This window comes from Tachysurus fulvidraco, chromosome 8, assembly GCF_022655615.1.
Source record: "Tachysurus fulvidraco isolate hzauxx_2018 chromosome 8, HZAU_PFXX_2.0, whole genome shotgun sequence".
Lineage (NCBI taxonomy): Eukaryota > Metazoa > Chordata > Actinopteri > Siluriformes > Bagridae > Tachysurus > Tachysurus fulvidraco.
The window spans coordinates 3,373,243-3,396,657 of NC_062525.1; the positions used below are offsets into that span (position 1 = coordinate 3,373,243).

Sequence of the window (23,415 nt, forward strand, 5' to 3'; positions counted from 1 at the left end):
AAAGCAACATCCACTCGAACTGCCTCGGTGGAAAAGGGGCACTATACAGTGACGTCACACTCGGCGCTGTGATGCTCTCTAGCCGGTGGAAAGGCAAACCGGTTCTTAGAAGGCTCGCCAGTGGAACCAACTTTGAACCAGCACTCGGTTCTTTCTGGTGGAAAAGGGTGAGTGTGCATTCTATTGTAAGCAGCCTAGTGCATGTTTTACTTTAGTTGCATCATAGGAAGGTTACACTTGGAGAGTGTTTCTTGGTTTGTTATAATCTTTGCATCTTAATACCTTTTACTTATTCTAGTACTGTTTGATTATTTGAAGGAAGTTTTTTGAAGGAGTATTTATTTTACATATATTACACACACCTATTTGTATTACACTACTTTTAATAAAAACAAGGCCTACCATTGTGAGGATCCTGAAAAGACAAAAAGGTCTAAGTCTGCCTCCTTCATTTAAAGAATCAAACAATAGTTTAAGTAGAAGACCTTGGAGAGGAGCCTTTGTTAGAAGACCGAGGGGACTTGGAAGGACACCTGCGTTCAAGGTAAGACCAACTTTTAATAGTTGATCTTGTGTTTTCAACACGACCCCATGCAAATTAAAGATACACTCCTTAGTGGGGGTGTGGAAGGTTTCCTACACAATCCGAAAACATGTGTCGCTAAGGGGCAAGTATGTCAGTATAATTACTTCATAGTGGAGTAAAGTACCGATACCAGAAAAATTTACTTAAGTACTGTAACGAAGTATTTTTACTCCGTTACTTCCCACCTCTGGTGTTTATCCATCAGTCACCTTCACTAAATACATTTACAAAGCAGCTTAAACACAGTGTGTGTGTGTGTGTGTGTGTGTGTGTGTGTGTGTGTGTGTGTGTGTGTGTGTGTGTGTGTGTGTGTGTGTGTGTGTGTGTGTGTGTGTGTGTGTGTGTGTGTGTGTGTGTGTACCTCAGTATCTCCAGTGTGCAGTGTGGATTCTTCAGTCCATCAGAGAGCAGCTTCACTCCTGAATCCTGCAGTTTATTATAACTCAGGTCCAGTTCTCTCAGACTGGAGGAGTTTGAGCTGAGAACTGAGGACAGAACTCTACAGCTTTCCTCTGTCAGATTACACTGTAACAGGCTGGAAGAGAAATGATATGTTGGAATTCACAGAGACACTAAAACAGTCGGTGTGTGTTGTTCTCTGTGCTCGTACAGGTACAAATCTGTCACCTCCAGACCTCTGATTTTACACACACACTGGTTCAGGTGTTTGGTGTGGACCTGAGTACAGGTGGAGTGTTCACATACTGTACATCCAAACACATCCAAACTAAAGAGAAAGATTAAATTTTTTAACCTTATAAACGATTCTTGGTCATGATTTGTATTTTTTATAAAATATAGATGTGGAAAAATCTATTATCTATCATAAACGATGTAAATAAAGGATATTAGAAAGAACATTGTACTGTTTACTACAGATGTCACTATTACTATTTAAACACAACTTAGTGAAGCCTTCTTTTGCGACAGAGTTAATGGGATCATGTCTTTCACGCCTCCACAACTGAGAAATGAACGTGGGGTTTTCTTGCCAAATCTGAGCTCGTGACGTCACATCAGCACGACTGCAAACAGCATGAGAAATAAACAAAGTCAAACTTCTTACCTTTAAATGAGTGACACTGTATATACACAAGTATTAGCTTTAGATGGATCAACATACAGACATATTCGTTTGTTCAATCTAAAACACTGACTATACACATAGCAGGGAAATCTAACCCACCTTGTAGGTAAAAATCTAACACAACACTACTGTGTGTTACACTAAAGGATTTGTGTCGGTGGGCTTCAGGTGGCTATAAGTGACATGGTAGAATGTAGTGTAGCAACGTGTAATATTTTATCAGTACATAATGATGAACAGAGAACAAAACCAGTCTGTTACAACGTTGTACAACAAAATTATAGATTCACTACAGCTGCTTATAAATACAAACACAGTCCACAGCTTAAAACCTTCAAAATCCACAGAAAGTTTCGAAAGAACTAAACCTGACGTATCATCAACAGTAACGGTGATAAACCTGACCGACCGTCACATGCAACCGTCTTTATGTTCACCGTCTGTTTTTACCACATCCACCATCTTCTGATGCAGTGAACCAGACAAAAAACTGTGTCTATAATTCAACCACAACAGATTAACAACAATAACGATCCAAGAACAAGAATGTGATCGATCATTAACAGTTTGGTGTCTTTGTCGAGCTCCAAGTAGAACAAAACAGGACTTTTTAATAACAGCGGTCACGACACTACACTCCCCTGTGACAGATTATTCATCCTCTCTCTTTTTACCTGCTTGTACACTTGATAAGTAAAGAACCCCATCATAATAAAAGTCTTCATATAAAAGTTACATTTAAACTCCATCCTTTACAAACAGTTCGGTGTTAGAGAAAAATAATCTTCATCACTCATCTGAGTTACTGTAGCTGCCTAGCTTGTTTCTAACATAATAAGAAGATAAAGCTGAACATTTTCCCAAATGTGTCGAGGTCCAAAATGATGATTGATGTTTTATTTACCACGAGCTCAGTCCTTGGTAAAGTTTAGCAGTAGTGCAGACTGAAAGAGACTTTTGTTTTTCCTTCGTATCGGGTTACATTTTTAAAAAGAATTTATGTTTTATTTTTATTAGAAAGAACAATTGAGGAAAAAAGCCATGACAGAGTGAATCTCACCACAACACTGTCACACACAACAAAAGATGAGGAACATGAACATAAAGAGATACTTGAAGGACATTAGTATGTTCTAATATTTACTTTTTATATTTTCTATCCATATTGATCCCATTTTGTCAGTCTGATGTTTTTCTCATCTGTAAGAGTTTTGTTAAATGTCACTTTCAAAATAAACAGAAAAGAAAAAGTCTTTCACTGGTGTTTAGTTCAGAAATGTCTTTAGTTCTTAAATGTATGCAGATATTTTGTATAGATATTTTTACATAAATTTTGGAGAACAATGAATTTTTCATGATTCATATATAAAAGCTATAAAATGACTCATATGACGTTATAAGATTTTGTCCATGTGTCCCAGCCCTCAGTTCAGATATAACATGTTAGTGTAAAAAGTGAAACAATCTTCTGTAAAAGTACCAGAGGTTTGTTTAAAGATGATTAGAGGAACTATTAACAAATATTAATCCAAACAGTGCAGTTCAGTGTTACATTAAAATAACAAACCATGCAGTAATACATTTATAATTAAAAATACTCACTCAGCTTTTCTGGAGACTTTGACCACTGGCAGCAGCCTCAGAAGACCTTCATCTGATCGATGATATTTCCTCAAATTAAACACATCCAGCTCTTGTTCTGAGTTCAGTAACACAAACGCCAGAGCTGACCACTGAGCAGGAGAGAGTCTGGTTCCTCTGGTTCCACTGTTCAGGTAACTTTGTACTTCCTGCACTAGAGAATGATCATTCAGTTCATTCAGACAGTGGAACAGATTGATGGATTTCTCTGGAGATAGATTCTCCCTGATCTTCTCCTTGATGTACTCCACTGTTTCCTGTTTGCTGTGAGATCTGCTTCCTGTCTGTGGCATTAAGTCTCGTAAGAGAGTTTGATTGGTCTCCAGTGAGAAACCCAGAAGGAAGCGGAGGAACAGGTCCAGGTGTCCATACTCACTCTGTAAGGCCTTGTCCACTGAACTCCTGAGGAGATCAGACATGTTTGGATTTCTGAAGAAATTAAAAAGTCCAGTGCTTTGACCCACAAGCACATTTATATTTCTTAAAATAAAGCAGAAAAATACATATAAAGCAGCCAGAAACTCCTGAACACTCAGATGTACGAAGCTGAACACTTTCCCCAGGTGAAGACCAAACTCCTCTCTGAAGATCTGGGTACACACTCCTGAGTACACTGACACATCTCTGACATCAATGCCACACTCTCTCAGGTCTTCCTCATAGAAGATCAGGTTTCCTTTCTCCAGCTGGTAGAAAGCCAGTTTTCCCAGTGCCATGATACTCTCTCTGGTCTGCTGAGGATCAGGGTCACATTTCTGATGGTACTTTTGATCCTTGTGTTTGATCTGAAAGATCAGGAAGTGTGTGAACATTTGAGTCAGAGTCTTGGGGATCTCTCCACCCTCTGCTTCACCCAACATTCTCTCTAGAACAGTGGCTGAGATCCAGCAGAAGACTGGGATGTGGCACATGATGTAGAGGCTTCTTGAAGACTTCAGGTGAGTGATGATTTTATTGGCCAGGCTCTGGTCAGTGATCCTCTTCCTGAAGTCCTCCACTTTCTGAGGATCACTGAAGCCTCGTACCTCTGTTACCTGGTCTACACACTCAGGAGGGATCTGATTGGCTGCTCCTGGTCTTGTGGTTATCCAGAGGAGAGCAGAGGGAAGCAGATTCCCCTTGATGAGGTTCGTCAGCAGCACATCCACTGAGGCTGACTCTGTCACATCGCACAATCTCTCATTCTTCTGGAAATTTAGAGGAAGTCGACACTCATCCAGACCATCAAAGATCAACACCACTTTGTAGGACTCACAGTCTATTGATTCTAGTTTTCGTATTTCTGGGAAAAAGTGATGAATAAGATTCATCAGATTGAGTTTTTGCTGCTTCATCAGATTCAGCTCTCTAAAGGGAAGTGGAAACATGAAGGTGACATCCTGATTTATTTCTCCTTCAGCCCAGTCAAGAATAAACTTCTGCACAGAGACTGTTTTTCCAATTCCAGCAACTCCTTTAGTCAGCACAGTTCTGATGGACTTGTCTTTAAATATATCATTACATTTGATGGGTTTCTCCTGTGTTGCTGGGCTCCTGGACGATGTCTCACTCTGTCTCACCTCATGTTCATTATTGACGTCTCCACTCCAACCCTCTGTGATGTAGAGCTCTGTGTAGATCTCATTCAGAAGTGCTGAGCTTCCATGCTGTGAGATTCCTTCATTAATTCTTTTAAACTTCTCTCTCAGCTTGGACTTCAACGTTGGCTGATACACAGAGTCTAATAAACAAAGTAATATCTAGTTTAGTAATAAATATTTATAATGCAAAATCGTTCAAAACCTGCTATTAATTCCTACTCTGATGTACTAAATATTATTGAAGCTGGACCATGAACAGATACAACATGATATTAAAACTAAATTTAAAACAAAGTGTTTATATCTAAAACTTTTTCCTCTCTCTAAAGTGAACCTGATGGAATAAAGTCGTGACTCAGAGCTCTTACTGTTGTGCAGTGTGTTAGCGAGATCTGTGTAGTTCATGTTCTTCAGGACATGCAGTGTGATCTTCAGCGCTCCCTCTCTGACACTGTGCAGATCCTCCTCATCCTCCACCTCCCTCTCAGTGCATGCTGGGTAATCTGGACTCAGGAGCTTCCTAAACTTCTTCAACTCATTCTTTATCAGAGTGATGACTTTGTGTTCCAGCTCCTGGTTAGAAACACACAGGAACAGATCTAAATATTATCATGTTACACAGTGAGTGAGGCTTTTATTTTATCAAAAGAAAAAAAGTCTATTTTTATTATCACATTTAAAACTCATAAAACTGATCACCCTTAATGCTGCTGCACATCAAGCCATTACAAGGGATCACAACTCACACATTACACACTTTAAAAACAACTCAAACACCTTGAATATAGAGTCCAGCTGATTTGTGCTGATGTTTGATTTTTGTGGTCTGTGAACAAACAAAAGAATGTAATATGGACTATATGTATTCATAGCTGCACAAATCACACACTAATAAATACAAAGCTCAGGGACTGCAGACTGAACTGAACTCTTAAAGCACTTTTCCTCACTGCCAGTCCGAGAGCTGCAGCACTGCACAGTTTAGTGTTTTACTGCTTCAACACCTGATAAAGCTCATGAAGGGCTTCATAATGAGACAAGTGAGTTTAATCAGGTGGAACACTGCTGTAAAACACCTCACTATACTGACCTCACATCAGTAGAACTGTCTCTGTCTCTGAAGGCAATTGGATGTCCCATTGATGCGTCACTCTTCATGGACACACAGCTGGGTTCTGGTGAGTCTGATCTCTTTACCTCCATCATTCTAGAATTACAACAGAAATGTCAGTGACATTGCTTTAAGGTGTTTAATAGCAGTGAATATACCACTGATCTATTGTTGTGAAAAATCTTAGTAGAATTAATTAAAGTATTATTCCTTACAATACTATAACCAAGTAAAGTATTAGGCCTTGCAAAATATTACAATTGGTATCATAAGACATATGTAGGCGATGTTGTAGGCCAAAGATGTTTATTGTAATCATAAATTTGGTAAAAGTAACCAGATTCTGGGCTGTCAGGCCTAGTCAGTCTGAGCACATTTGTAATAACAAATACAAACTTGTTATGTAGAATGAAGAAGACCATGGTTCTCAGACCTTAGCTCATAGCGATAACTTGTTATGTAGAATGGAAAAGACCATGGTTCCCAGACCTTAGCTCATAAATTGTTATAAATTGGGGTTTTCATTTGTTACTTTCAACTTGGCAATTTCTCTTAGAGAATTGTTGGCCGATTGACCACAATAAAGAAGTTTGCTCATTCTCATCCAGGTTTGAGGAGTTTTCTCAATGTTTTTTGTAGTAATTCTAGAGTTATCAGTTAAGTCTAACTAAAACAGTCTTTAGTAACCAAAAAGTTTAAGAGAGGAGGACACGCTGCGATGTGTCGACTTGGAGACGGGCTCTGAGTTACGACACTATTCACGGCTATTAAACACCTTAAAGCGAAGTTTTGTTCCTCTGTTAACTAGTGAGTGTTTAGAGATACAGATGTGTTGCCATGAGACGGTGTGTATTTATTGCTGGTGAATGTAAAAGTTAGTCACCTCTCGTCTTTCTTTCAGTCCTGTTTTCCAGACACACTCATGTTGGAGGTTTCTGTTTTTCCAATTCCAGCAACACCTTTAGTCAGCACAGTTCTGATGTACAGTACTTGTATTCAAAGATCTCATTACATTTGATGGGTTTCTCCTGTGTTGCTGGTCTCCTGGACGCTGTCTCACTCTGTCTCACCTCATGTTCATTATTGGCGTCTCCACTCCAACCCTCTGTGATGTAGAGCACAGTGTAGATCTCATTCAGAAGTGCTGAGCTTCCATGCTGTGAGATTCCTTCATTAATTCTTTGAAACTTCTCTCTCAGCTTGGACTTCAACGTTGGCTGATACACAGAGTCTAATAAACAAAGTAATATCTAGTTTAGTAATAAATATTTATAATGGAAAATACTTCAAACACTGCTATTAATTCCTGACTGATGTACTAAATATTATTGAAGCTGGACCATGAACAGATACAACATGATATTAAAATTAAATTTAAAACTAAAAGCTAACTGACTCAGCTGAATCCCTTTCAGTGAATCAACAGACAAGCGATTCCTCTCCTTGGTCCACTGGGCTTGCATCAGTGAAAAAATACGCTCAACATTTGCATTGCGAGCAGGTATGGCAAAAAAATCAAAAACTGTGCCATCTTAAGCAGCTCTGAATGAAAATCAACACTTTTGGATCTTTCAAAGAATTTGGTCCACCTCTGGTGTGCTTGTAGATCACTGAAGTCTGCATCACTGTTACTTCTCTCAATGAAATTCTTTAGATTGGTGACCTGATCAAAGCACTTTAAATCATCAATGTCCACCCCTTTTCCAGCTAGGTGCCTGATACAGCCCTCTACAACATTCCAGTCAGGAATCTCACTCAGATCCATCCAAATAAAAGTGGAAAACTCCTCCATGGGTGCCATCCATCTCTCTAGATAGTCCAAACATGTACTGTACAGGCCCTGTACTTGAGCACTGAAATGCTCACACCTTTGACTATACCCATTCTTCTGATTTTGTGCCAGCATACTTTTGACTTTAAGAGGCATGAAGTTGTTCATCTTGCGTTCATGAAGCATGCTATGGACACTGTATAGAATCCTCTTTACTTCCACAACTGAATTGTTCTCTCTGAATTGTTATCTCTTGAATTTTTGACTGAAATACACACATGAGTGAATGCATTTGCCAGAGGTAAATCTCACTGAACTCATCTTCAAAAAGCTTCCTGGTGTGCATTGGTGTTTTTTCCTGTGACAAAAAGAACGCTTTCACAACTGGATACATCTGTAGCAATCTCTCAATTCCTGGGAATAATGACAGCCATCGTGTCTTGCTGTGAGAGAGGAGAGCTCTAAATTCAACATCAGCAAACTCACAGTACTCCTTCAGACTCTCTGTACGCACAGTGCAGATGTGAAAGTGCTGATAAATTTCGAAAATGATGTGCTCAATGTCAACATTTTGTGTGTCTGCTCCGTGGTGAACACAATTGTTCAGAATATGTGCTGGGCAACCTACACCAATAAGAGCTGTGTTCTGCAGGGACTTTTTTAAATTTGCAAAAACATTCTTCCCATCCTCATTACGCTGGATTCCTCCAAAATTTGTGTTGCCGTGATCACCAGTAAATGCAATGCATTTAGAAAATATCCCTTTCTTTTCCAGTGTGTCTTTTATGTACTGTGAAATGGGGTGTTTTTAATTTCAAGTCATTTACTTACCACCGTTTTTCCAATCAAAATACTGAATGAGCAGAGGGAATATCTTTACTGCTCCATGATTGCTGCCATCAGTAGACACGCCACAGTAGGGGATATCTTGAAGTGCTTCTGGCGCAACTTCAACAGAATGTGGGGCTATCATAGTATTTACAATTGCCTCTGTCTTTGTTCGAGCGCTTGAGAATTTTTGAGCTGTTTTAGAATCTGTGAAAACCTTTAACAAGCCAGATGTGCAGTCCATTGACCTGTAGCTTTCGTGGTGCTTAACCGTGTGGAAAGCATAGGCAGCCTCAGCAGCAGTGACAGCTGCACTTTCGTTTTTACTTACGACAAACTCCGTCACTTTAGCTGATAAGCTCTCGCCCCTCGATGCGTTTTGATGCTTTGCTGAACATATGTGTGCCTCTAGATCGTTGGCACCTTTATTTGCGGAAGTGCCTGCTTTGCAGGTCAGGCAATCAGCTTCATGTTGATCTCGACCGACACGAAAACATGGAAATTACACTTGCGTTTCGGCATGGCTGAAGATGCCGGGTAGCCATGCGCTTTGCCAGTGGTAAACAAGGACGTTCGCGCTTGAGGTGACTGACCAATTAAATGTGTACAGAGAATACTATCGACCAATGACGGTAGCTCTACACCCTACACTTCTACTCAATGCAAAGCGAACTGTAGGGGGAGGGCGTGACTGGTATGTGAATGAAAGAGAGAGCAATGCAAATTCACCGTAAACACGTTTGAGGCTAGAATAACAAAATCCCGGACGATTTAGAAATCGTCCGGACACATTTTTAGGTTTCAAAAAGATGACATGCCCGGGTAAAAGAGGACGTCTGGTCACCCTAATTAAACACTTTAAAGCAAAGTTGAGTTCCTAGTGAGTGTTACTTTTTAGTATTTATTGTTGGTGAGTGTTTAGTATTTATTGCTGGTGAATGTAAAAGTAAATCACCTCTCGTCTTTCTTTAAGTCCTGTTTTCCAGACACACTCATGTTGGAGGTCATGTCTCATTCTCCAGATTACAGCAGGACACACGTTTATTTCACTCCAACATCGGTGTGTTAAATTTAACCCTGAATCAGCACAGAGTTCACTTACAGGAAATAGTCACGCTATCAAGTTACAAACCCACAAAACTCTTCTGCATCTAGTGTCACTTCAGTGTGTTTATATATTAGAGCTTTAGATACTCACTGTGTTTTTACTCCTGAAATCTTTTAGTTTTCACTCCACACAAAATAGAGCTGCTGACTTTCAGTCTTACTGACACTGGTCTAACTGGTTTGTCTGGTTTATGCTGACGTGTGTGTGTGTGTGTGTGTGTGTGTGTGTGTGTGTGTGTGTGTGTGTGTGTGTGTGTGTGTGTGTGTGTGTGTGTGTGTGTGTGAGACAACGCGCTTACGTAAAAGCGAAAGGAGATAGCGGTCTTTTAATTTGAGGGCAAGCCGTTTTAACATTTATTGTATGGAAAGCCGTTTTAACATTTAATGGCTAGTCTGGATATGTATTATAGATATCCGTAATTCAGTTCTGCCGAGTCAAAATGAAAATTTCAGATATCCACAATGGCATTCCTCCTATCCACAACTGTCTTTTCAGATATCCACAACGTCACTTTTTCCATTCATGTCTATGGAGTTTTCCTTTACAGCTATCTTTAACTCAGTTGTAGATATCCGCGATGTGAAATGTGGATATCTACAACTAAATTATGACTATCCATAATTCCGGTTAGAGATATCTACAATTTAATTTTGACTAGTCACAATTCCAGATATCCTCAGCTCTCCTTAATTAAATATATCTATATTGTCTTTTTGAGATATCTTCAATTCAATTTTAACTAATCAAAACTAGATTATAGATATCGGGAATTGAAATTGTGACTAGTCAGAATTAAATTGTAGATATCTCTAAACGGAATTATGGATAGTCATAATATAGTTGTAGATCAGTTATCAAGTTATAGATATCTTCAAATGAATTTTGAGATATCTTTAACTTTAATTCTTCCTAGTCAAAATGTAATTACAGATATCTTGAAATAGAGTTTTGACTAGACAGAATTATGTTGCAGATATCTGTATTTATGTCACTGCAAGAGGAGGGTCTTGTTGTAGGTTGGAGGAGCTTGTTATAGCGGTGATTGCTGTTAACCCACAGGATAAACTCATTATAGACTGAATAGTAAACATAGTAATAGCAATCAAATAGTAATCAATATAGCGTTCTATTTCATGGCATTTTCTAATTATTTTATCTACAACAGCAATCACTATTTCTTCTGTTATTTGGAAACCGGCTCAAACGATTTGTTTGCTAATATCCAGTGGGAAACCTTGCATTAGCAATGTCATAATCTGAATTTGTTTATCAAGGTTTGGCCTAGACTTAGGACACAATTTATCATCACTACGCTGGAACTCTCTTTTGTACCTTTAATATGCATCACACAAGTGTGTAGTTATACAGTATATACATTTCAAAATATAGTTTAAAATACAAAAAAAAAAAAAATACACTGGTTATAGAATAGAGCTTTAATGTAGGATCTCTGAAAGACCTTCTGAACCTCTTCAGGTGACTTCAGAATTTCAAAACCTTTTTCAGTAGAAGTTGAATACAAGTAAACTAAAGTAAATGTTAATTAAGTCATTGTGTAGATGTTTAAATACTGTTGTGTTTCCTCTTCATTTAATATGACTGCTCCAGTTAAAACAGGAGATATTAAATAAACAATCATCGTGAATTAAAACTGAATTTTAGATACTTTATTGAATTCATAATTTTGTAAATCTGACTCTAAAAGAGTCAGTGCCTCACCAGCCACGAGTCCCTTCACACATCACAGCTATATAGCTTGTACAAGATAGAACAGAAATGTCTCCAGGTTCACAGTGTAACACATAACAGTGTGTTGAGTGCAGCATAAAGACAACATTACTGTGTGATTACTGGACCAACTTGACTTAGCCAATAAAAAGCCCTGCATGTTAGTGTGATTAAAATATTCATTCAAATGATTTAAATTTAATATAAATAACATCACCAGGAGAGTACAGAATTATTTTAACCCTTAAAGAACAAAAGCAAATATGATCCTATAACACAAATACTAATGTTCTCTACATTTCAACATAATCTGAATTTGTTTATCAAGTTTTGGCCTAGACTTAGGACACAATTTATCGTCACTACGCTGGAACTCTCTTTTGTACCTTTAATATGCATCACACAAGTGTATGATTATACAGTATATACATTTTAAAGTAAAAAATAATAAAACACTTCACAATCTGAAATTTTATAGAACAGATATTCTCTGGTGACATTTCTTACAACTAATAAGAAAATGAATTGCTGCTCCTCCACTTCCAGATTATACACTGGTTATAGAATAGAGCTTTAGTACCTTTTTCAGAAGTTGAATACAAGTACAATAAAGTAAAATGTTAATTAAATGTTAATTAAATGTTGATTGTGTAGATGTTTAAATACTGTTGTGTTTACTCTTCATTTAGTATGACTGCTCCAGTTAAAATAGGAGATATTAAACTGTGCATCACCAGCACAAGTCCCTACACACATCACAGCTATATACAAAATAGGACAGAAATGACTCCAGGCTCACGGTGTAACACGTGTTGAGTGCAGCATAAAGACAACATAAGTGTGATTATTGGAACAACTTGACTTCAGTATTTTTTGGATGATATTTAATTTAAAATGATCTTAAGATAACACTATCTTTCTTTTAGGGGTGATGGACAAGTCTAAAGTAAGGGAAGTCTTATATAGCTAAGACTAAGCTTATCTGTCAGCATGGAACTTTTTATTGTAACTTCGAACAATGTTTTACCCTCATGGTGTCTTAAGTACATCACTCTGGATGAGGGCGTCTGCCAAATGCTGTACATGTAAATGTAAACTCGACTTCTCACGGTAACAAGAGCAAGCGTGACACCTAGTGGTCATTCTATAAACCACAGAATAAGAGCTATTAAAATCTGTACCTGTAACACTAATACTACCATCAGTTGTTGTTGCTAATATCTTTGCAAGAATGAGTGATATTTACTTGACATATTTTTTATTTCATTAATCATCAAGGGCTCCGGGTACTCCGGTTTCCTCCCCCGGTCCAAAGACATGCATGGTAGGTTGATTGGCATCTCTGGAAAATTGTCCGTAGTGTGTGTGTGTATGAATGAGAGTGTGTGTGTGCCCTGTGATGGGTTGGCACTCCGTCCAGGGTGTATCCTGCCTTGATGCCCGATGACGCCTGAGATAGGCACAGGCTCCCCGTGACCCGAGGTAGTTCGGATAAGCGGTAGAAAATGAGTGAGTGAGAGAGAGTAATCATCATCAAGGGTTTATTTATGTTTTATTTTGTTAAAAATGTGAACGGACTGCGATATTTATTAATTTGTTTATTTATTTATAAAAGTGCATGTAAAAAAAAGTACTTCACTGGACCATGGCAATTAATATCAAGAAAAATGGACAAATATTTAGGGTTTAAAAATTGTTTTCTTTTTAATGAACAATTTCTCAGACGAAGGAACGAACGAAGAAGGCAGGAAGGAACGAACGAAGAAGGCAGGAAGGAACGAACGAAGAAGGCAGGAAGGAACGAACGAAGAAGGCAGGAAGGAACTCACTCACTCACTCGGAAATTGAACAAATACTTTGTATTTGGTTAAATTGTGTTCAGTGATCTTACCAAACACAACACCCCCTCCCCCATTGTTGTGTTTGGGTGGGTGGTTGGAGATGTCACTCTTGTCTTTCTTCAAAACTTGAGAACCCTGAAAACAGGTCCAGGTGCAAATGCAAAAAAGGTGCAGGTGCAATGGATACCAGGTCAAATCAATTTTACAAATTGAATCTCGTGACCAGACTTGAGTCATCCAGCACTGTCAGGGACGCAGGGATAAAAACAGACCCAAATGCAGGACAACGTAAAATATACAGGTTTTTAAAAAATAAAATAATAAAAAACACCGGTGTAGTCTATGTTCTCTACATTTCAACCTTCAACATCAACCCACAACCTTTAGGATTAGGAGTCAGACTGTCTAACCATTAGGCCACTACTTCCCCTATAAACAGTAACACTTACCCATCACAGTGATGTCAGGAATTAAAAGCCACTTCATGGTGTTGGGAGCTGGTCGGTTTTTGGCTTTGTAGACAATCAGTCTTTTTAATCTGATGCGTGCAGATACAGAAAGCCAGTGTAGTGATTGCAGCAGCGGGGTGGTGTGGACAACGTAGTCATGTTGAAAACAAGGCATGTAGTTGCATTTTGTATCATTTGAAGAGGTCGACAGAGGACACACACACACACACATGCACACACATATGCACACACACATATGCACACACATATGCACACACACATACAGTACTTGTGCACGCACACACATACGCACACACGTACACACACATACACACATACACGTCATCGCATGCCTCTAAAAGTGCTTTAGTAATCTTCTTTTTAGGAGTTTGGAAAAGAACGAATGAACAAAACACACTTTTGTTGGCGTGTAAACAAGGTTCAATGTAGTTTTAATAAGTTCTGTGTTTAAAGTAGTTTGCTCTACTAAATTAATGTCATGTCATGTGGTCAGCATGTTTAAGCACATGTATAACGGTTGCTTTGAGGTCTAATGGTTGCTTTGAGCTTAGTGTGATATCCTGTCATTTCCGAGAAACTGTTACTTTGCTCATATTATTTATAGTTTCACAGGGTTTCAGTCTAGTAATCTGGGCATTTTAACCACTTCCCTGTTATATCAGACTACTGTGAGTTAAACAGACTGTGAGTCTGTCTTAATCAATTTATCTTTGTTTTGTTGAATGCACTGGGTGCTACAGATGGAGCAGTGTTTAGACATGTATTATTACATTACCGATGTCATACAGTCATTTCATTGTTAAATATAGAGATTAATGACATTATATATTCTCTCAGCATTTGTGTACATTGTGAAAATCTTATTTTATTGTAAAATCATGAGGTTTGAGTGTTGACTGTAAAGGATGATGCTTGTTAAGTTTACTGTTGATTGTATTTTCTTGTTTCTTCTACTGTAAAGGAAGTTGTTAAAGTCTCATGTTTATAGCCAGTTATCACTGCAAGTATCGATATAATGTTTTGAGCTGTTGTTACATGCATAAGTCTTTTTTATTATTATTAACATTGAATAGTCGAGGAAGTCAGTGCAGCACGTGTTCTTATTGCTTTGTTAGTCCTCTTTTCAGGAGTTTTCCATTTTCAGCTTTCTTTCAGACTCCTCTCACTCTGCCTACAGACTGTTTGTCACTTACCTTTTAGGTCCTTTTTGACAAAAACCCCAGCAGATTGAGAAACACCTTTTTCCTAGGCTCTGTCACCTTACTGAACACTGCCTTGCACCCCGACCCCTGTACATTATATCAGTATAATATATAACACCCTGTACATTATGTCTATAGCACCGAACCTGTATATCTTGTCTATAACATATTCATCTGTATATTATACTGTTTTTACTGTAAATACTGTACATCTTGAACTTGCTTCTTATTGCACTTCTGGTTAGATGCCAAACTGAATTTTGTTGCCTTTTACTTGTACATGTGTAATGACAATAAAGTTGAATCTAATCTAATCCAATGTAATATAATCTATATTAATAATGCAAACATAATGTGTGTAATGTAGAGGAAATAGTTTAAATGTTCTAATTGAACTATGTTCACAGCTAGGTGAAGATGTTTACCCTCCAATCCAATTTAGTTGAATTGAATTGTTAAGTTTTTCACTGATTTGTTATTGAATACACTATACGATCACAACACAACGATTTAATTGATTTAAAAAGATTAAAAGACTGTTCTAAATAAAAAAAGCAGATATAATGAGACTGTGCTGTGGAAGTTTTGTTTTAACTCTCTATGCGTGTTCTCCATTGTGCAGCTCAGCAGAAAGGTCTGCCCGGGCAAGACCGTCAGACCTGGCTACATAGAGCAACAAGAAAACATTTATTTTTACATTTATGCAAATATGTATTATTTGTAAGTTGAATAATAAAAATCCAGAGTTATTTAACATTAAGGAGTATTTGCATTTATTTTACATTACATTTAGTTACATTTATCTATATTTATACTGCCTCAAAGTTACATCTGGCCCTTTGAGGGCAACCATTACACTGATGTGGCCCTCGGTGATAATGAGTTTGACCCCCTGTACTAGAGGTTCCATGGTAAAACACAACTAGGTTAAACACATCATGTCAAGAAATATTTGAATCTGTCATCTCTGTTTATTTTAATACAGAACTATAAACAGTAACACTTACCCATCACAATGATGTCAGGAATTAAAAACAACTTCATGGTGTTTTAGAAAGTCCTATAAGAGTTACCTACAAGAGCAGCATGATGTAAAGAAAAGGAAACTTTACACACACACACACACACACACACACACACACACACACACACACACACACACACACACACACACACACACACACACACACACACACACACACACACCTTATAGCTGATCTATGAGTTAACTGAGTGCATCTTAAAAGTCTTAAATAAAGATTAATATGCATCACAAAAGTGTATAATTATACAGTATATACATTTTAAAATATAGTTTTTGGGCAAAGTTTATAAAACACTTCACAATGTGTTTTGCTCTATAAAATGTTCTGGTGACATTTCTTACAACTAATGAGAAAAAGAAAAGGTTAAAGAATTGTCTCTTAGGACCTCTGAAAGACCTTTTCTGAACCTCTTCAGGTGGCTCCAGCATTTCAAATCCTTTTTCATAAGTTTTATAAAGTATAATAAAGTAAATGTTAATTAAGGAGTTAATTAAATTGTGTTTCCTCTTTGTTTTGTGTGAATGCTGGAGTCTGGCAGCACTAAACAGACACAACAATGAACATAATACAATCAATAATATTTTATATTCCATATTTCATTTAGGGATCATTTTCCTTCATCCACCTTACATTAAAACATTAAAACAAAAAATATACATACAAAAAAATGAACAAGTTTTAAAACATTAATTCTTTAGTAATAATGTTCAAGAATCCAGGCAAAAAAAAGTGAAAAACACAAAATAAAACCATTTTCATTATCATTGAAATACACATTCAAATTATATAATTTTAAATATGACTTTTAAACAAATTCGTATAAACAATCATTAAAGACAATCACACAGTCTATAACATAAACATCACCCTGAGTGTAAACAGCATCTGTGTTATAGATGTAATAACAGAATTATTTGCACCCTTAAAACACAATAGGAAAATATGATCATATAACACAAATACAAATGTTCTCTACGTTTCAACATATTCATAATTTGATCAGCAGTTTTTGGCTTAGACTTAGGACAGAATGTCTTGTCACTTTTGTACCTCTAATAATCATCATAAAAGCATATATTTATACAGTACCTGCATGTTTAAATATGGTTTAAAACAAAGGAAATAAAACACTTGTGGTGGTTCCAGCATATCAAAACCTTTTTCAGAAGAAGTTGAATACAAGTAAACTAAAGTAAATGTTAATTAAGTCATTGTGTAGAGGTTTAAATACTGTTGTGTTTCCTCTACATTTAATATGACTGTTCAAGTTAAAACAGGAGGTAATAAATAACTATTAATCAATGTGCAAGCAGCCAACTGAAAGGTGAATTTAAGATACTCAGTTGAATTCATATATTTGTAAATCTGACTTTAAATATACAATAAACACACAGAATAAAAGGAACATACAGGACAACAATACGGTGATGTACAGGTAAGCTAAAGATCCTGCAGTCTTAGATAAAATCTGGTTTCTGCATTTTCTCATGTAATATAAATGATCAAGTAATCTCATGTAATGTAAATGTTGATCCATACAGAGATGAACAATCCCAGCAGTACAAACCCTCCTGAAACTGGAGCGCTGTTGGTGGTTGTGAATTGTTGTTGCCCTGGAAAAAAAAATATTATATATGATTTGATTACTTTTTATGACACTTTCAAAGCTGTAGACTGAGGAACTGTAGAACTTCAACACTAAGAGACATTTTTGTGTTGTTTGGATGTTAACACACTACCTGACATGCATGGAGACTGACTACAGTACATCAGTATAAAAACCGTACAAAGTGGGACTGAATTTACAAATAAACTCTACACTAGAATGTTCACTCAGCTCACAGGAACTTAACAAAACCTTTAACTTTCAGTTCACAAGGTCTGTAAGTATCATTAGAATAAGAGATCTATTTACCTTCTACCTTCAGTAACACAGCTCGTGGTTCTCCGTCCTGAGATTCATCGTGGATGAGACACTGATATAATCCTGTATCAGACAGGTGAACTGGACTGATGTGAAGAGAGAGATCACCGTCTAGAAAGCCTTCTACTGACATCGTGAATCTGTTTTGTTTAGTCATACATCTGTTTGTAGGAGTGTACAGCAGAACCTCGTGTCCATCTTTCTTCCACTTTACATCTTTAACGACTTGTCGAGTGTCTCCGTAACACGGGAGAGTGACGTTCTTCCCCTCGAAAGCCTTTACAACTGTCGCAACTTCCGGATAAACAAAAACAAATCAGGTTATTACAGTTTAGCATTTAATGTGGCTGGTCAGACTTTACTACAGACATGTTAAGAATGACAGAATGTTCTGCTGATGACAGCAAGAGCACTTACTGATAACTTTCAGCTTTACTTCAGTCACTGATTTTTCATTACAGCTGCACATGTAAGAGCCTGCATCAGTGTAGGCTACTGAACTGATCATCAGGGAGAAATCTCCTCTGCTTGTATCTCCTGGTAGTGCAAGTCTTTTGTTAAAATTCTCTTGTTTTGAACAGTTCCAGCTCTGAACGACAACGTTGTCAGGAATGAAGCGGATCCACCGAACCACTGGACAAATTCCTGAGCAGTTACACAGGAGGGTCAGGGCTTCATTCACCATCGATTCTATGACGATGAAGGCTTGGCACTGTGGCATCAGCAGGTAAACTAACAGATCAGAGAATAAACCAGAAAAGATATTTTGAATATGTGACACACCATAAATCCATCATTTAAAGCTGTTTCTTTTGGAAAACAATCCTCGTTCAGTACATTGTTCAGGTCGTCTAAGCCTGATTGATTCAGTGCAGATCTGAGCACGATTGCTGTGTTCATATATGTTTAAATAAACCGAACCAAGACACAAAACTCAACAGGCTCCAGAAACAAACAGTCCAGACTTTTGAGAATGTTAAAGAAAGATCTCACACAAGTCATTAGAACTTTCTCTGAAAGAAACACATACACACTGCTGCTTAGGTGATACTTTGAACTTTATTCCATCGGTCCCTTGTGTGTAATGGATATAAACCTGAAACTAAAATATATTTCAGTAAACAGAGCAGTTCTACTGTGGACGTGGACTATTGGATTAGACTTTAGATTTAGATGTGAACATAAAGACATTACAGTGTGATTACTGGACCAACATGACTTATGTATTTTTTAAATGATATGTAACTTTAAATTATTTTAAGATAACACTTTTTTTTAACAACTTACCTTTCTTTTATTTATTTCATACAGGCAAATATTAAAACACCACACACATACCCCTCTAAACTGAGCAGGAGCAGGTCTTATAGTCACTTACACAGAAGCTTAAATGTCTTTAATAGGTTTAATGAGAACCAAGACAGAACCCCATCCAATCCAGCATGTCTCTACTCTTGTCTTATATTCTTATAGTCAAGAAATGTTTAATCTGTCATCAGTGTTTAATACAGAACTATAAACAGTAACACTTACCCATCACAGTGATGCAAGAAATTAAAAGCCACTTCATGGTGTTTCGGAAAGTCCTAAAAGAGTTACCTACAAGAGCAGCATGATGTAAAGAAAAGGAAACTTTATGCACACACACACACACACACACACACACACACACACACACACACACACACACACACACACACACACACACACACACACACACACACACACACACACACACCTTATAGCTGATCTATGAGTTAACGGAGTCTTAAAAGACTAAAATAAAGATTAAATAATCATCACACATAAAGATATATTATCTGACACCACATTGACTTTACAGCTGTAAAGTTACCGTGTGTCTGTTTATACTTAAGTGTTACAGAAAAAGATTAAAAAAAAACAACTTACTGATTCACAATGAACGTTTCAAAACGTTTCTCAAACTCTTTTTGTGTGCAGCACGAAGCGGGTAAGATATATAGATTTGCGGGCGGATGAGGGAATGTCCCATATTTTAAGATCTTCCACTTTTTTTATAATGTGGGCGTTGTTACTCATATCTACTCAAACCGTATCAGTGGTCATGTGGTGTGCTTCTGCACTTTTTTGACTTAGCACTGTCACCTTACTGAACACACCCTGACCCCTGTATATTATGTCAGTATAATATATAACACCCTGTACATTATGTCTATAGCACCGAACCTGTATATTTGTCTATAACATATTCATCTGTATATTATACTGTTTTTGTTGTAAATACTGTACATCTTGAACTTGCTTCTTATTGCACTTCTGGTTAGATGCCAAACTGCATTTCTTTGCCTTTTACTTGTACATGTGTAATGACATTAAAATCTAATCTTATCTAATATATATTAATTTGTGTATTCTAGTGGAAATAGTCTACAAAGAATAATTTTAACAAATAAAAAGCTCTGCACATTAGTGTGATTAAAATATTAATTCAAAATTTTTTACATTTAATATGAATAACATCACCAGGAGAGTACAGAATTATATTAACCCTTAAAGAACAAAAGCAAATATGATCCTATAACACAAATACTAATGTTCTCTACATTTCAGCATAATCTGAATTTGTTTACTAAGTTTTGGCCTAGACTTAGGACACAATTTATCATCACTACACTGGAACTCTTCTTCAAAGTGCATCACACAAGTGTATGGTTATGCAGTATATACATTTTAAAGTAAAAAATAATAAAAGACTCCACAATATGAGATTTTATAGAACAGAGATTCTCTGGTGACATTTCTTACAACTAATATGTTGTGAGCCAGCGGCATGCAAGAGATGTTACCAGACACCGTCATGTACTGGATGGAGTTACAGGACTCTACATACCTGATACCTGATTTTTTTAATAATGGTTCTCAGCAAATAAATAATAATAAATATCAAGGTACACCACAACCAATTATTAACTTATCCGTCAATAGACAGACGGACATAGATAATACAAAGAGAAGGAGAAATAGGGAAAGAAAAGCTAAACGTAAGGGGAACAAACAAAGAAAGATTGATGTAAAAAGCCAAAAGGTTGAAGAATTGGTTGAAGAGTTGAAAGATTTGAATATGAGTGTTTAAAAGAAGACACCGAGGGATCAGACGCTGTACTTAAACAGCTGGAAGAGGATTCCAAAAGAAAAAAAGACTATAATGCATTATGTGTTAATATGTTTTATTTTCAGAATGTTCAAGAAAAATTCTGAAATGCTTTTCTTTTACTTATAATCATGTATCCTCATGTAATAGAGTTGATTAGATTAATCTTGTGTATTTTAATTTAAACTTTCTAGTAGTAAACATTTATAAAGCCTACTGTGTATTACTGAGAGTATCTGGCCACACGTGGTTCAAGGCCTGCTGTTAAAAGTGAAAAAGTGTTTTAAAGCCTGCTGTCAAGTTCCTGTTAACTTCAGTTCTATATCACAGCCTGAGAAGTAGCAGGAAGTATGACCATATATAGACCGTGACGTTAGAAAAGAAAAGACATTAGCAGCGCACACAGAGTCGGCTGGCGAGATATGTTTGGGAAACCGAGAGGTATTTATGAAATAAGATGGTAGCCGTCTAAAAGGCACAAAGCCAACCAAACCTGACAGCCAAATCTATCTGGCCACAGTAAAAAAGTATAAAAGCCTGCCTTGAATAACATTGAATTGCCCCTTTTCCACCGAGGCAGTTCGAGTGCTGGTTCGGAGCCAGAGCCTAATTTAGAACCAGTTCTTTCTGTTTCGACCGCCAAAGCACCGGCTCCGAACCAGGAAAAGTGGTTCTTAAGTAGCACCAAAACGTTGCTGGTCTAGACTTAAGAACCGCTTGTGTCAGGAGCATGGGCGTAAATGACGGGGGGGGCATGCCCCCCCCCCATCCGAGGATTGCCCCCCCCCCCCAAAAAAATGATTTAAAAAATATCGCACTCTCTATTGTGTAAAATATATGTATGTATACCTAAATAATTGTGTAAGTAGAAAAAAAAACCAAACGCAAAAATGCATTTAGAAACAGTTGAGTCCCCCTCCCCTTCCTCACAATGGTTTGACCCACTGCCTGTTTTCCCAGGTCATTTCACCTACTCTGTACACAGGAGTCAGGTGTGTGGCTGCGGCTCAGTTAACTCCATTAAGTCGGGGATTTCATAATCAAATCATATATAATATTTTTTTTCCAGGACAACAACAATTCACAACCACCAACAGCGCTCCAGTTTCAGGATGGTTTGCACTGCTAGGATTGTTCATCTCTGTAGTGATCAACATTTACAAAACACATCCTAAATTATGATTTTTATGACACTTTCAAAGCTGTAGACTGAGGAACTGTAGAACTTCAACACTAAGAGACATTTTTGTGTTGTTTGGATGTTACCACGCTACCTGACATGCATGGAGACTGACTACAGTACATCAGTATAAAAACCGTACAAAGTGGGACTGAATTTACAAATAAACTCTACACTAGAATGTTCACTCAGCTTACAGGAACTTAACAAAACCTTTAACTTTCAGTTCATGAGGTCTGTAAGTATCATTAGAATAAGAGATCTATTTACCTTCTACCTTCAGTAACACAGCTCGTGGTTCTCCGTCCTGAGATTCATCGTGGATGAGACACTGATATAATCCTGTATCAGACAGGTGAACTGGACTGATGTGAAGAGAGAGATCACCGTCTAGAAAGCCTTCAACTGACATTGTGAATCTGTTTTGTTTAGTCATCCATCTGTTTGCAGGAGTGTACAGCAGGACCTCGTGTCCATCTTTCTTCCACTTTACATCTTTAACGACTTGTCGAGTGTCTCCGTAACACGGGAGAGTGACGTTCTTCCCCTCGAAAGCCTTTACAACTGTCGGAACTTCCGGATAAACAAAAACAAATCACGTTATTACATTTTAACATTTAATGTGGCTGGTCAGACTTTACTACAGACATGTTAAGAATGACAGAATGTTCTGCTGATGACAGCAAGAGCACTTACTGATAACTTTCAGCTTTACTTCTGTCACTGATATTTCATTACATCTGCACATGTAAGAGCCTGCATCAGTGTAGGCTACTGAACTGATCATCAGGGAGAAATCTCCTCTACTTGTATCTCCTGGTAGTGCAAGTCTTTTGTTAAAATTCTCTTGTTTTGAACAAATCTGCTGAACAATGACAGCTTTGTTAGGAATGAAGCGGATCCACCGAACCACTGGACAATTTCCTGAGCAGTTACACAGGAGGGTCAGGGCTTCATTCACCATTGATTCTATGACGATGAAGGCTTGACACTGTGGCATCAGCAGGTAAACTAACAAATCAGAGAATAAATCAGAAAATATATTTTGAATATGTGACACACCATAAATCCATCATTTAAAGCTGTTTCTTTTGGAAAACAATCCTCGTTCAGTACATTATTCATGTCAAATAAGCTTGATTGATTCAATACAGATCTGAGCACGATTGCTGTGTTCAT

At 37.4% G+C, this 23,415-nt stretch overlaps 1 protein-coding gene and 1 long non-coding RNA gene across 2 annotated transcripts in view; both read right to left on the minus strand.

Annotated features, from left to right (window-relative positions):
• LOC113655039 (neural cell adhesion molecule 1-like) overlaps window positions 1-23,415 on the minus strand; it is a 33,614-nt gene that overhangs the window by 8,618 nt on the left and 1,581 nt on the right. The window contains exons 3-5 of the mRNA XM_047817261.1: window positions 22,933-23,247; window positions 22,507-22,809; window positions 18,341-18,655 (exon numbers count right to left, since the gene is read on the minus strand). Of these exons, the coding sequence (XP_047673217.1) occupies window positions 18,341-18,655; window positions 22,507-22,809; window positions 22,933-23,247 (933 nt within the window). The remainder of the gene's footprint in view (window positions 1-18,340; window positions 18,656-22,506; window positions 22,810-22,932; window positions 23,248-23,415) is intronic.
• Window positions 5,671-9,872, minus strand: LOC113646180. Its single transcript, XR_007143688.1, has 3 exons — window positions 9,803-9,872; window positions 5,985-6,101; window positions 5,671-5,720 (listed from the first exon to the last, which is right to left on the minus strand). It is a non-coding gene; the product is annotated as an uncharacterized LOC113646180 (long non-coding RNA).